Genomic DNA, 14640 nt, shown 5'->3' with positions numbered 1-14640 from the left:
TCAAATGGCAGACACAATCTGTCACCAGAACCATATCCAAAGGTTCCTAGATTATTAGGACTGCAATATAGCCTTTGAAACTCCAGGATCACCTTTTCATCATATGGAGATATCAAAAGAGTCTCTTGGTAAAATTATGATGATGCAGTTATTAGTTCCAATGAATTAAGGCACATGTTGACTTTGATTTAATTTAATTTATATTTTAAAAGCAAATTTGTACTTAAGTTAATGCATGCCTTCTTAATTTGGTCCCATTCTTTCATGATCCCTTCAAAACCCCGCACTTCCTTCCTATCAGAAGAAAACTGAACCCAATCCAAATTAAGACTCCAATATTCCTAAATTGATGTTTCTCCAAATAAAAGAGTCAGTAGTACTAAATACATTACCTTTTCTGAGGAAACAATGCACAGCATAGAGGTGTAGCAAACACCAAACTATAAAAGAACAAAGAAATTTTTGCTCATCATAGAAGACATAGGGTTTATTTTTCAGATACCAGTCAAAACATGCAATTTTCATTAGAAAAAATTAGATAAACTATGATTAAATAGCTATCTTTCCACTACTCTTTTCTCTAAATACTCTGCTTAAAATAAAATACTGTACAAAATCAACTAATAAAAAAAGAGGCCAAGTTATGCTAAGCTTCTCCTGTATGGTCCTGTACAGTCTTTATTCCACAATGGAAAACCCAGCTTGGTTTCATATTCTCTCTTCCCTCCTTATACTTCCTTATATCCCCTCATATACTTTATTCCTTAAAAAGAAATAGAATCAGATTATTACTCACCAGAAGCCAACTAATCCAACTTGAATAGGGGCACTCATCCAGGGGAACCTCTGCAGTAGAAGTAAATTACAATCAAAATTCTTTTGCAGCAGATATTTGTGGACAATTTCTCATGCTGATGAAAGACCTGACTTAGGGCAGCCACCATACAATTTTTTGTCTAATACTAGCAGCTGCCAACTCAGGCTTCCTATTGCCATCTAAAATCTTCAGATGAGTAAGTAATCAAAGGTCAAGTGACCTATTTTATTAATAGCACTTGTTAATTCATACTTGAATATATAATATCTGTGCTGCAATTCAATCACAAATTAATTTTGGTTAATTTAATTATGGTTGATGCCACCAGTGCATAAGTAATGTTCATACCAACTTTTTTGTCATTATTTGTTTTGTTAATGAGAACATGGTTAAGTGGAGTAAGCTTGCGGGTCTTTGGTTAAGGAAACAAAAGGTTGTTTGGATTTTACGTTAATAAAGGAGGCAATAAAAATAGACCTAGTTAAAGTATTTAAGAATCACTGTTACCATAACTACAAAAACATGAATCCTCAATGATGCACACTTGTGGACCACAGAAATGGCTAGACAAAATCAATTTGTTTTAATGAAAACAGTTAAGTGACAATCTATGCAACAGATGTTTTGAGATTCGGTCCCAAGTTTGGAGAGAAGACAAAGATAAAAAATTTTACAAAAGAATATTTGTGTGAATTGGCAAAGTTACTAGAGAGGGATAAAAATGAAAAAGATTAATTATTACTATGAATAATAGACACCAGTACCTCGCTTAGTGCCTGGCCCCCTATGTAGGGCCTAAATGTGTAGTAGGCACTAAATAAATTGTTAACCAAGTACACTATAAACTGAAATTAAAAAGTGAGGAAAATTTCCAAAAATCATGGAGAGTTGGGGAAATAATTAGACCTTGGTGAGAGTAAGGGCATTTGGTTCAAACTGTTTCCCAAACTGACTGGTTACATTATAATCTAGTTATTTAACTTCCCAGGGGATAATAATATTTGCAATTAACTATCTCATTATTATGAAGAAAGTGCTTTACAAAACTTCATGCTATAGGAATGTAAATTGCTATTATTCCCAAATTTCCCATACATATTATGCTCACACTAGTATTCCCTGTATGAACTTTCAGGATTGAGAGCTCTTCAGAATGTTTAATAAAGAGGGTAGAACTTGCAGATACATGAGGCAGGATAATGACACTTAATTACCAAGATGAGTTGATCCCAATGATTAGGTACTTGTCCCAGGTACTGGTAGTGACTTGGTCAGAAGACAATAAGAGACTATCTTATATTTTGTACAACTTGCCAAATGAATGTCTTAATGTACAAAAGAGAACAGTTAGGACTGATCTCAGAGAATTCTGAAAAAAAAACCAAAAAACCTCACTAATTGTGGTTGTTGTGTGTCTTGGAGAAAGTTAAGGACACTCATCATACATTTGGCCCCTTCTTTCTATTCATAAGGTCACCACCCCAGTTCAGATTATCATCTCTTGCCTAGATACTGTATTAGATTCCTATTTGATCATCCCTGCTTCCAACTTCTCCCTTCTTCAATTAATCCTCCAAATAGCTGCAGCTAATATTTTAAGGCACAAGTTTGACAATGACCCTCCTGTGATTACAAACCTTCACTGGATATTTATTGCCTCCAGGGTAAAATATAAATTCCTCAATTTGACATCTAAGATATAATATAAATTGACTCCAATTTATCTTTCCAGTAAAAATGGACTTCAGCTATTCTCATCTCCCACCTACAAGAATTTACTGAAGTGATACATGCTTCTTTCTGAACCTCATCTTTCTATATCCTTATCTTCCTCAGTGAAGTCTTTCCTAGTCCCTTGAAGTACAAAGTTCTTTCTTCTCACAATGCCTTGTATCTATTTGGATAAATATTATATACTGATATTAGATTGTTAAGTTCCTTTAGGGCTGCTTCATTTTTATCTTTGTATACTGGTTTAGTACAATTACTTGCACAGAGTTGGTACTTGATAAGGCTTTACTGAATTGCAGTTTTAATGCTAGACATTACTAGTGAGTAATATAAGATTAGTGAGTCTTATATGTCTCAGTATCATTTGAATTATAACTTTTTTCAAAGTTGTTTTTGAGTATTTGAAAGTATTTAAAACCACATTTGAAAGTTAAAATAATTTCTTTCTTTTGCTTTATCTAATTTGTCATTTTAATTTAATCAGCATCCTTTTACCCACTATCCCATTAAAAACCATAACAGAAGTGATTGTAAAGTTCATGTTGGTAAATAATCTGTGGTCTAAATCTTTAGGATTAAAGTATGTGTAATCAATAAACTTTCCATTTTTCCTAAATATAGAAGGAATGACATGAGAAATAGGGTGAATAATGATCACCGATGGGAGTAGAAATAGTAAGGGTTTTTTTTAGATCAAAGTAGTTTCTAGTCATTTTAAGAAGCATCATGGTACAGTGAAAATGGCACCATCCCTGGATTCAGATTTAGGTTCTAATCCTGAGGCTATCATGAGTTGGCTTTGAGGTGCGGATCAGGACAAAAATTTATTCTTCTCTCCCAATTTTCCTCTTCTATAAAATAAGAAGCTGGACTGGATGATCCGTAAGGGCCCTTCCAGGCCTATCTAACATTCTATGTTTTAAGGTGCCCTTCAAACTTTGACAATCTAAAATCCTATCTAAACTGAATTTAAATTAACTGTTTGGGGGCAGTTAGGTGGTGCAGTGGATAGAGCACCAGCCCTGGATTCAGGAGGACCTGAGTTCAAATCCGACCTCAGACACTTGACACTTACTAGCTGTGTGACCCTGGGCAAGTCACTTAACCCTCATTGCCCTGCCAAAACAAAACAAAACAAAAATAAGTAAAGAATTAGTTTACTTTGCTGAAGAAACTGGGGGTAAAGTATTAATCCAGGCAAGATATGATGAAGATGTGATGGCCACCTGAGCAGAAAGAAAGGGCCACATGAAATGCATGTTTGACAGTTTCCTCGCCTGGCAAATGAGGGAATTGGACTAGATATCTAAGGTTTCTTATAGCTCTAGCACTATGATCCCATGATCCAAGCATGTACTATGTGCTTTGCAGATAACAGGAAAACCTCCTCATTTTATTCTGTGACAAACCTTCAGGAAGTATAATATAAATGGGTTGAGAGGGATTCATAAGATCATAGAATAATGATCTAGTCTAACCCCATTTTACAGATGAAGAAACTGAGAGGTCTAGGAGGTTGTGACTTGTCCAGGATCACACAGGTAGTAAGTACTTGAGGTCCTGTCTGAGAATCCTTCACTCCAGAGCCAGCATTCTTTCCATTGTAAAATTTGCATCACTGGCCCATTTCTTCATACAGAGAAATAAAGTAGCTTCCACTGGCCAATGGAAAGAAATTATCCAAAGGATAGTTAAGTCCCATTTAATAGAAAATCTGCCAGAGTTAGAACTTTGGCATCAAGTCCTAGTTCTGCCACTTAGGACTTAATGTGGCAAGTTCCATATTTTCTCTGGGCCTGCCCTACCCGGCCCCCGCCCCGCCCCACCCCGAGATATTTGGATTGGATGAACTTTTAGATCTTTTGCAGCTGTGATATTGTAACAAAAGAGTAGACATTCCACTATTACCAAAACTCAGAAAGAACAAAACAATTTTAAATGTCATGAGAATAATGAAGTAATACTTGCTTTGTATGAGCCAACTGCCTTCCTACTCTCTGCCTTCAACTAGCCCCAAACCAAATTGTGCTGCCTTAAAAGGACTTGAAAAAAAAAGAAATGCACACAATCAGTCATGTACAGTGTTAATGGAGCGTGCCTGTTAGTAAAGCAGACTAGAAATACCATCACTGCACTGGAGCCAGGCTATAGGAAATGATGAGCTTCTGGAAGTCATGAATGGGCTCGTGCTGGTTAAATCAAAGCTAAGTGCAAATTCATTTCATAGCTAAACTATAGGAAACACTGCCAACCTGAGTAGCTTTGTTCACCTGAACTCACAGTTTGAGAAGCAGAGAGAAAGGATCGGGAGAGCAAAAACAACCGTGATGATGCCACTGAACATCATATGGCCTTGAAGAAATCACTTTCAATTTCATCTGTAAAATCCATAATATCCATGCATTGGTTACACTAGGTGATTGGTTGCCAAATTCAATCTTCTTCACTTCTTCCCAAAAAAGTTGAATTGATATAATAATACTGTTCCCATGCATATATTATCAACTCAGGTCTTACTATGAAAAATATATTTTATGAAATTTTTATTTTTGTGAGGGGAAGGGAGTACATGATTCTTAGCTATGTTTGGGGGCCTCCCTGATGCTTCCAAAATTGTGCATGGTCTTTTATTTCAAGAAATATTAAAAAAAGAAGTCCAACAACTAACTACTTGTAAATAAATGGAAGCCTGGATCAGAGAGAAAGAAAAGAGAAGAGGAGGATAGAAGAGAAAAGAGAATGACTATATTCATATATACACATATAAGCATATATGCAGAGACACTAAAATTTATATTATCTTCCCAAGCCTAAATTTATCTGAGGAAAATAGAAGCTTATGATGCCAAAAACTTTCCCAGTCATTTTGGCATCATATTTATTGATTACATTGGATGAACTCTCCCCTTCCCAAGTAGATGATTAAATACAAAAAAAGACAGGAATCCTGCAGTTCTTATTTTCTAATTCCTACAACACCTTGCACAGGATCCTGCCCAAAAAGAAACTGTGATGTTTGAAAAAAATTAAGTGTTGACATCCTCAATGTTGTTGTGCATCAAATGATCCTTTAGACACTTGAAGAGACAACACACTTCTTTAAGTGTCTAACTAGAAAAATGCCTTTAATCAAGATATTTACATAGTGATCAAACCACCACACTAACATGTATAAAAGGTGAAGCTTTTACGAATCCTCCAGATGCTAGAGGCTTCCCTCCTAAACTACATTGTATTGAATTACTCTGTACTTATTTGCTTCTTTTCTCCTTATATTTATGCAATACACACATATACACACACTCATTGTCTCCCCTATTAGAATGTAAGCTCATAAAAAGGAGGGATTGTATCATCTTTTGCATTTGTTTCCTCTATACCTGGTAGATAGGTTCTTAACAAATGCTTGCTGACTGAACTGAATATATTAAAAACAATTTTTACAAATGACACCCCAAGCAGATGGGGTTATCATGATAAGCGGAAATATTTCCTTTTCTCTGCAAGCATTCTAGTATTATAGCACTACCTTTATAACTGAAGTAGGATTTATTCTGCATCCTCATAAAATACTTGCTTTTCTTGAGCTGGGTCTTATTCTACCAAAGAATAAAACCTAGACAAAATAAATCAATTGATTCACATTATACCCTCTAGTATTGGGGTCACTGTTATCAAAATGGTCTATTATATTCATGATGGGGTCATTAGATAAACTATTGAGACATTAATACCGTATTTAAGGAAGAAAGGTATTGCTCATTCAGGATGTTCAGTAGAGTAACTTTTATATTTACTGGTCCAAATTCGAAACCCTCCCTTTCATTTTTACATAAACATCCACTTAAAGCTTAAAGATGAGTGTTCGGTAAGGTCCAATAACTCATCAGAAATAGTGGCCTTATTACAACTCTGGAAGCATTTCAAATCTCTGAAGAAAATGTACTTTGGAAATAAGGAATATCTTTTTATTTTACGAGGAATATTTTATTCAAATACTTTTTATTCTTTCATTAGTCTGCAAGTGAATAAGGGAATCAACTGAAAGGAGAAATACTGGAAGGAGCCTGAGAAATTTGACCACAAAAACAATTGAAAAGATGCCATAAACAGACTTACCTTTAAAAATGCTTTCTTCTCCAAAGTGTTCATTATAAATGGAGGGATGGCTATAAGCAAAAGCAAATGTTCTTAAAACTTTAAATATATTGATTACATTTAACATTTCTTTTACAATCTTGTAGCAAATTCATGTCACTTTTAGGTTATCTAAACATGGACAAAAATGAAAAATAGCTCAAAAGATCCTCTTATGTGTAAAAACCCCACTGATCCCATTTGCTTATAGATGTTAAAGTCCTAAAAGTGCTTCTGTTTGCAGATGATAGTGTATTGGTTGCATCAGGTCCTGGAACCTTGCAGAATCTCCTGGGAAAGTTATGTAACCACTAAAAAGTTTTTGACCTAAAGATCTACAAGGGAAATACCAAATAGATGAAGAATGTCTATTTAGAGTGTGGCATTCAGTTACAAATAAAAGACACACACACATATATAGCATGTACACACAGACATAGATAGCATATATCTATATATGTATGTATATAGCACACACACATCTATATATACATATATGTATGTATATGGAAGACAATACAATGGACAATGAGTTGGACTTCGAATTAGGGGACAGTGTGCTGGATTGTCTTCAGGAAACCAAAAGGTTTCTTTCATGATCCCATACTACTCCCAGAAAAAAAGGTCTCAACTTTTAACAGCAATATGCTACTCATATTGTTATAGAATAGATCCCTTATGCATCTCTTTTATGACTAGCAGTGGGCCTAGTAGTTGTACAATGAATTTCACGCTGTGATGTCATTGTGTTCCAGGCTTTCCTCTAGCTATACCTGGGGGTGGCTTTAAATATGGACTGACAGACCCCCCAAAGGATTAGTAATCAGAGCAGAGCCTCTTTTCTAGGTTAAATGGATTCCTAGTCTAAGGCAAAAACTGAGTACTTCTAGAAACCTTTAATAAACTGCTTGAAGAGAACTAGTTTGGGTCACAATCCTAGCCATTCCATGTGAAGCAAATAATTCATTAGAAGGCTTAATCCTTTCCCTAGGATTTAGACATTTCTATTAATGATAATTATTTAATACTATCTCTACCCTACCTCAAAAAAAAAGAAAAAGGATTAATGAACTGCACTAACCCATGCCAGGTGCTGCCATAAGAATTCTTGAGACAACCACTTGTGCAATAGCTTGTTGTGCAGCACTGACTGATTCACCTAATCGGTTTCCATTTTCATCTGTAACAGGAATACCAACTTTGAGCTCCCTGTAGAACAACAATAACAAAAAAAGTTTACATATACCTTTGCATTTCGTGAACTAACATTAATATATTCAGTAAATAACCAATCCTTTTAAGACTGAAATACATATTTATGAATTATCTGTCAGGAAAGTATTATAATTATTTTTCAAAATATTATATAATTTATTTTAGGTGGGACAGAAAGGAAAATAAAATAACACATAAGTACATTGTTTTTAAACTGTTACATCAGACCAAAAAGAATTTCATTAGTAACATGCCATATTAAGGCTAAGACGACATCTCATAGGAAAAACCTGAAATTAACCTTAGGGTAGGTATGGGGTGGTAGATAGAGAGCTGACTATAAAGGAAAGACCTGTTGGTCACATGTTGGCTATGTGACACTGGGTGAGTCCTTTAACATCTCAGTGCCCCAAGAAATTCTCTAAAGTTCCACACTATAAAGAAGTTCCCAATCTCCTTTGGTAAAGGGAGTTTCCTCACTGCAAGTTACCTATACCAATGAAATCACAAGTCCAATAAAAAAAAAATCTATTCTCAGCAGTAAAATGTAACCCATAGTTTTTCAAAAGAAATAGTAAGCTGGATTACAATTAAACTGATTTAGTCCTTTCCATACTTCTATAAAAGCTTATAAACTACTAGTGGATACAATACGATCCATTAACAGCTACTAACACTAAAGTTCTAAACCACTTTTACCCTGGTGCTTGTAATCCGATCCAAAATGCCTTTTCTTGTTCTTTCTTCTCCTTTAACTTTTGCCAGTTCTAAAAAAATACTTCCAAAGATATAAATTAATATTATTTTAAACCTAAAACAGGTGGTGCTCTAGGATTTTTAAAAAATTTTGTTTTGGGCAGTAGACTTTTTTTTTGCCTAGATCTAATGTCTCACATAACTAAATTTACGTCTCAAAACACCTTTATTGTTTGTTGTTTGTTTTTTTTTAATGAGGGCACCAAAACTGATTATTAAAAAAGATAGTGCCTACTACCCAACACAAGCTCAGGTACAAAAGGGACGCTTCTATTCCAAAAGAAATATAATAATCTTACCTTTGTCTCATTAGTGGAATATTAATGCAATTAGCAGCAGCTACAGCAGCAAAAGGAACCAAACGCCCTATAAGAGGTGAGACATGCTAAAGAAAAGAAAATTTCAAAATCATTTTAATACTTCTGTAATATTGAAGAAATACATTTCTCCATAAAAAACTATTTAAGATGATAATCCTACAAAGTAAAGTCAATTTAACTAACTCAACATTTATTAATTCTCTACCATGTACAAGGATCAGTCCTAAGCATTAAGGAAGATACGTACAGAAGAATAGGATAGTTCCTGTCGTTGTTGTTGTCCTAATTGAGTTTAAAAGCTAGTATGGATAGCAAAATGAATATAACATAAAATATGTAATAAGGCTATAAGTACATGTATAAAATGATTTTTTAAAAGGTCTGAGGAAGAATAATGTACTATTACCACAATTAAGGAAGCAACAAGGGTGAGTTATGGGACAGAAAGGCAGAACGTGTGCCAGCAGACCTAAAAGTTATCATACTCTGGGCAGCTAGGTGGCACAGTGGATAGAGCACCAGCCGTGGAGTCAGGAGTACCTGAGTTCAAATCCGACCTCAGACACTTGACACTTACTAGCTGTGTGACCCTGGACAAGTCACTTAACCCCAATTGCCTCACTAAAAAAAAAAAGAAAAAGTTATCATACTCTCTCTTACTCTGAGGCTGTCTTTGAAGATAAGCAGAACCAATCGACTAATGCCTGGATGCACTATATTGTGGTTGCAGAACTGACTGTCTGGGAAAGAAGGCAAGAAGAACCAGGTGAATACTTTATGGTAAAGCAGTATGGCTCAAATAGTTTGGCATTCAAGTGTGATTGTCTTTGCATGTCTATGTTTTTCTATGCTATGTCCTTGGGGATTATCTTTTGCATCAGACTGTGCTGTCCAAGAACTTGGGGCAGAGAGAACACTGAAAGGAGAATTGATGATGACTCTCTATTCCAATGTTAACAAGAGATGTGTCCTAGGAAACACTTTGTGAACATTTCCCTTATTCTCCTGGCTCTTTTTATTTCTGTCTGTGGCAGTCATGTAGCCAGAGACTGACATCACTCCTGGTTTTGTTTTGTGTCAGGAAAATCTCCATGGAGGAAATGAGATTGAGTGCTGGGCAGAGAAGGATATGAGATGTCAAAAGTCAGTAGTATATTCTGACATAAGGATGATGTACAGGATGAATTCAGGAATGATGATATATGTTAGAAGGGATCATAATTACATATTTTATGCTTACAGGAGAGCACAAAAAGGTCAAACTTTAGTTTTCACCATTGTTTCACTTTATGCTATTTTTATCATTTGGCACATATGTGGTAAAATGCACACACATGCTTAATTAAGATCTTTAAGTGACTCTCAAATTATTTGTTGGGTAGCATAATAGAAGAGAGAGGCCCATCAGGCATTAGGCACTGATTAGGGTGAGGAGGAATATGAAGACTTTTTGAAGGATAGACCTGGGGTAAAGTTACAGAGACAGATGGAAAGGAAAAGATATTGAAACATTTATAATACCTTGGTTAGTGCATTAAGTCCCAATGCAGTTACTACAGCACCTGTGGTGGCAGATACGTATGCTGTCCCCAATTGGCTGAAAAGAAGAACACATTTATCACACTCATATAAGAAAAAGTATTGGAATACTTTCTCCAATAATTATAGACAAAAAGAGTAAACAGAATCCAAATCAACAACACAGAACTCGTCACACTATATCAATAAACCAAAATGTATCAAGTTCCTTCTCTGTGCCAGGCAATGGGGAATCAAGAACAAAGAATGAAACGATCCTTACGGCAAGGACTTTATGTTCTAATGGGGGAGATAAGTACATCTATAAAAATATACGGACACTCTAAATAAATACAACTGAATAAAAAGTAATTAAATTCAAGGCCATTTGGGAAGGGCAGCACTAACAGTTGGGGGATGTTAGGAAAGGCCTTATGAAGTAGATGGTGCTTGAGCTGCCATCTGAAAGGCAGAGAGGAACTCTGTGGTGCAGAGGAAAGGAGAGGGTGACTCCCAGGCATAATGAATGGCATTCAAACAGGACAGTCTTATGTGAGGAACAAGAAGAGACAGCCAGTACAGAAACTGCTGAATCAAAGAATACAGGAGGGGAGAGATATACAGTAATACTAGAGATACAGGTAGGCACCAGGTAATAATGGGCTTTAAAACTAACCAGAGGAGTTTATAATTTATCTTAGCATCAATAGGAAGCCAGCAGAGTTTAACGAGTGGGGAGTTACATGTTTAGATAAGTACTTGAGGAAACCTACTTTTCCAGGAGTTTCTAAGTTGTACTGGAGTAGGGCATGACTTGAGACAAAGAGTTTCCCTGGAAACTTGTGAATAACTGGAAATTATTATTTCCAACAATCTGGTCAAGAGGTAGTGAGGGGCTAAATTATGATGGTAGCTACCTGAGTGGAAAAGCGATGTTATGGAGGTAGATGGTCAAGATTTAACATATGATTTGATACTTTGGCAAGAGAAAGTACGGAGTGAAGGACAATGCTGAGATTTATAATCCTGGGAGACTAGAAAGATGGTGGTCCCTTAAAGTGAAATAGTAAAGTTTAGAGAATTTGAGGGGGGACTATAATTAGTTCAATATTGGACATATTGAGTGTGAGATGTCTTCACGATCTCCAGTTTCTTTTTTTAATTAATTTGTATTTGGGGCAGGGCAATGAGGGTTAAGTGACTTGCCCAGGGTCACACAGCTAGTGTCAAGTGTCTGAGGTCAGATTTGAACTGAGGTCTTCCTGAATCCAGGGCCGGCGCTTTATCCACTGTGCCACCTAGCTGCCCCCTCTCCAGTTTCAAATATTTATTAGGCAATTAATGTTAAGGGAGTGAAGCTCAGGGGAGAGAAGGAATGGAGACATATATGCAGGGCATTCCAAAAGTCTTAGTACAGTTTTAAGATATGTATTGATGCAAATATTCACATACTTTTACATGTTTGTATACATAAAGAGAAGAGAAAAGAAAGAGGGGAAGAAATAGGGAAGAGATTAAGAAAGAGCAAGATGGAGGGTGAGCAAGTAATAGAGTGAAACTGAAAGTGAGAAATGATAACAAAAATTATGTACTAAGCATGACTGCAAAAAAAATAATCAAGGTTAGAAGCCCTGTCTTATTCTCCATTACCTATTATCAGGCTCTGAGAATAGCTGGCTATAATAAAGGGACATCTACCATCTAGCTGAACATTTTATAGTGCATTTGAAAAACCATTCAATTATATTATTAAGTAGTCAAGTTCTGCTGTGCTTACATTAAACAAAAATGTAAAAAAAATAAAAATTTAAATTAAAAAAATTAAAATGCAATAAATAAAATTTAAAAAAATTTAAAATTAAACAAAAGTGATTGCCTAAAAAATTTCAAAAAATGTATTACCTTTAAAAAACACTGATGGAATTGATATTCTCCAAGGTCCCTTCTAGTTCTAAACCTATAATCCTATGATTCTACCTTTAAAGGAAGGGCATAAGGTCAGAACTTATGGGGTAAAGGTACACTAATGGTCTAACTCGGCACCCTTCCTTCCACATTACTACAGGGAGCTAAACTCTGTCTTTTGATGGAAAAAATAGTCTCCTCTATAGAATGTACACATCTTGAAGGCAAGAAGCTTTTTTCCTTTCCTTTTTATCCCTACTGCATAGCACAGTGTAACTGGTACATAGAAAGTGCTTATAAATACTTGCTAACTCTATAATGGAAGTGTTTTCTTGAAGAAAATAAATGGAACGCTTTAGAGATGGCAAATATGAAATTGAGATTATACAAGAAATGAAACAGATTATATTTTAACAGAAATGAAATGACTTGTTACTAGCACCCCACTGAGATCCTCTTGATGTCAGAAAAAAAAAAAGTGGAGCTAGGCCTCCAGCACACTGGGTAGACCCCCTGTAGCTATCTTACAGGAGAGCCTTGACAAGGATCACAGTGGAAGAGCATGTATGGGTAGACTGTGACCCAAATCACTGGATGAGATACTCTTAACTAGAAGTGTCCACAAGTAGAACTGACTGCTATGGGAAGTCAAAGGATCATACATCTAGAGCTGATGGAACTTCAGTGAGTTTCCCATCGCTGTAAATCTTCAAGAGGGAGCTAGATGACCATTTAAGAGGGGTGTTGTAAAGGGGTACTGCTGAAGTACATGGGATTAGATCAGGACTTCTTAAACTCTTTCCACCCCAAACCCCTTTTCATCTGAGAAATTTTTATACAACCCCAGATATATAGGCATATAAAATAAATCTACATAATGTTTTACTGTTGTCAAATTTTTTGCAACACCCACATTCAGTTACATGACTCCATACGAGGTCACAACCCACAGTTTAAGAAACTTTGGATTAGATAACCCTCTGAGATCCCTTGAAGTTCTGAGTCTGTATGATCGTGTTTCTACAACAAGCTTCAAAAAGAACAATCTAGCAAAATATGGCAGATGATTGTTTGTTTACCTTCTACATTTTATATATTTCTTAGCTGACCTATTTAAATAATAAAAAAAGATATAAAATTACATCATCATGGTTTCACTAAGCCTTCTAGAGATACCAAGCCGGATATTGACTCAACTTTGTTCCTAAGATCACCATTCTATATGGCTTATGATGGGAGAGTGGATATATTTGGCTAATGCTCACTGGTTATATTCAATAGGGGTACCAGGCCAGGGAGAGATGAGCAAGAGGACATAGTAGAAAAGCATCAATACCGTCATAACTCTGATAAAAGCTAAATCTGCAAAGGAGCTTTTAGGTAATTCAGTGGCTAGAGTACTGGGCCTGAAGTCAGAAAGATTCATCTTCCTGAGTTCAAATCCAGCCTCAGACACTTCTTAGCTGTGTGACCCTGGGCAAGGCACTTAAGCCTGTTTGCCTCAGTTTCCTCATCTGTAAAATGAGCAGGAGAAGGAAATGGCAAACCACTCCAGTATCTTTGCCAAGAAAATCACAAATAGAGTCATAAAGAGTTAGACATGACTTAACAACAACAAATATATAAGGCATGTTGACAAACTGTTTTGACATAAAATGGTGATTTACTTTCTTTCTTTCTTTCTTTTCTTTTTTTTGGTGAGGCAGTTAGGGTTAAGTGACTTGCCTAGCATCACACAACTAGTAAGTGTCAAGTGTCTGAGGCCAGATTTGAACTCAGGTCCTACTGAATCCAGTGCCAGTGCTTTATCCACTGCTCCACCTAGCTGCCCCAGGTGATTTACTTTTGTAGAAAACTTTTATTTAATATTATTCTAGAAAGATATTCTGAAAAATCTAACAATATAAAAGGGTTCTTTGAAAACAATTCATATAACAAACTGATACACAAATTAGCTAGTTTTTAGGTAGAGACTTAAAAACTAATATTTCTTGCAAAAGATTACATATTCTTACCTAACAGTAAGAGGGGCATCACCACTCCTGTTTGTATAATTCACAACAGCATTGAAGGACTGGTTAATCCATTGCCAGAAAAGCACCGCAGGAGTAGTTCTGAGGGTATTGGGAAGTAGGGAAGGAGAGAGAGTGTAAAAATATTCAACAATACTTTTTTTTTTAAAGAAAACTAAGGAATCAAGATCCTGAAAAAAAAACAGTAGGCTAAAAAGATGATTTCAAT

The 14640-nt window shown here is 35.7% G+C and overlaps 1 protein-coding gene across 2 annotated transcripts in view; it reads right to left on the bottom strand.

Moving 5' to 3' along the window:
• Positions 1–14640, bottom strand: part of SFXN1 (sideroflexin 1) — a 42051-nt gene that overhangs the window by 3302 nt on the left and 24109 nt on the right. For both annotated transcript variants that reach the window (XM_043984163.1, XM_043984162.1), the window contains exons 5-11: positions 14415–14513; positions 10498–10573; positions 8956–9041; positions 7767–7894; positions 6668–6717; positions 797–846; positions 393–440 (exon numbers count right to left, since the gene is read on the bottom strand). In XM_043984163.1, coding sequence (XP_043840098.1) covers positions 393–440; positions 797–846; positions 6668–6717; positions 7767–7894; positions 8956–9041; positions 10498–10573; positions 14415–14513 — 537 coding nt within the window. The remainder of the gene's footprint in view (positions 1–392; positions 441–796; positions 847–6667; positions 6718–7766; positions 7895–8955; positions 9042–10497; positions 10574–14414; positions 14514–14640) is intronic.

The sequence above is a fragment of the Dromiciops gliroides genome, chromosome 2 (genome assembly GCF_019393635.1).
Source record: "Dromiciops gliroides isolate mDroGli1 chromosome 2, mDroGli1.pri, whole genome shotgun sequence".
Classification (NCBI taxonomy): domain Eukaryota; kingdom Metazoa; phylum Chordata; class Mammalia; order Microbiotheria; family Microbiotheriidae; genus Dromiciops; species Dromiciops gliroides.
Note: the sequence above shows the minus strand (reverse complement) of the source record. Positions and strands in the feature narration are given on the sequence as shown.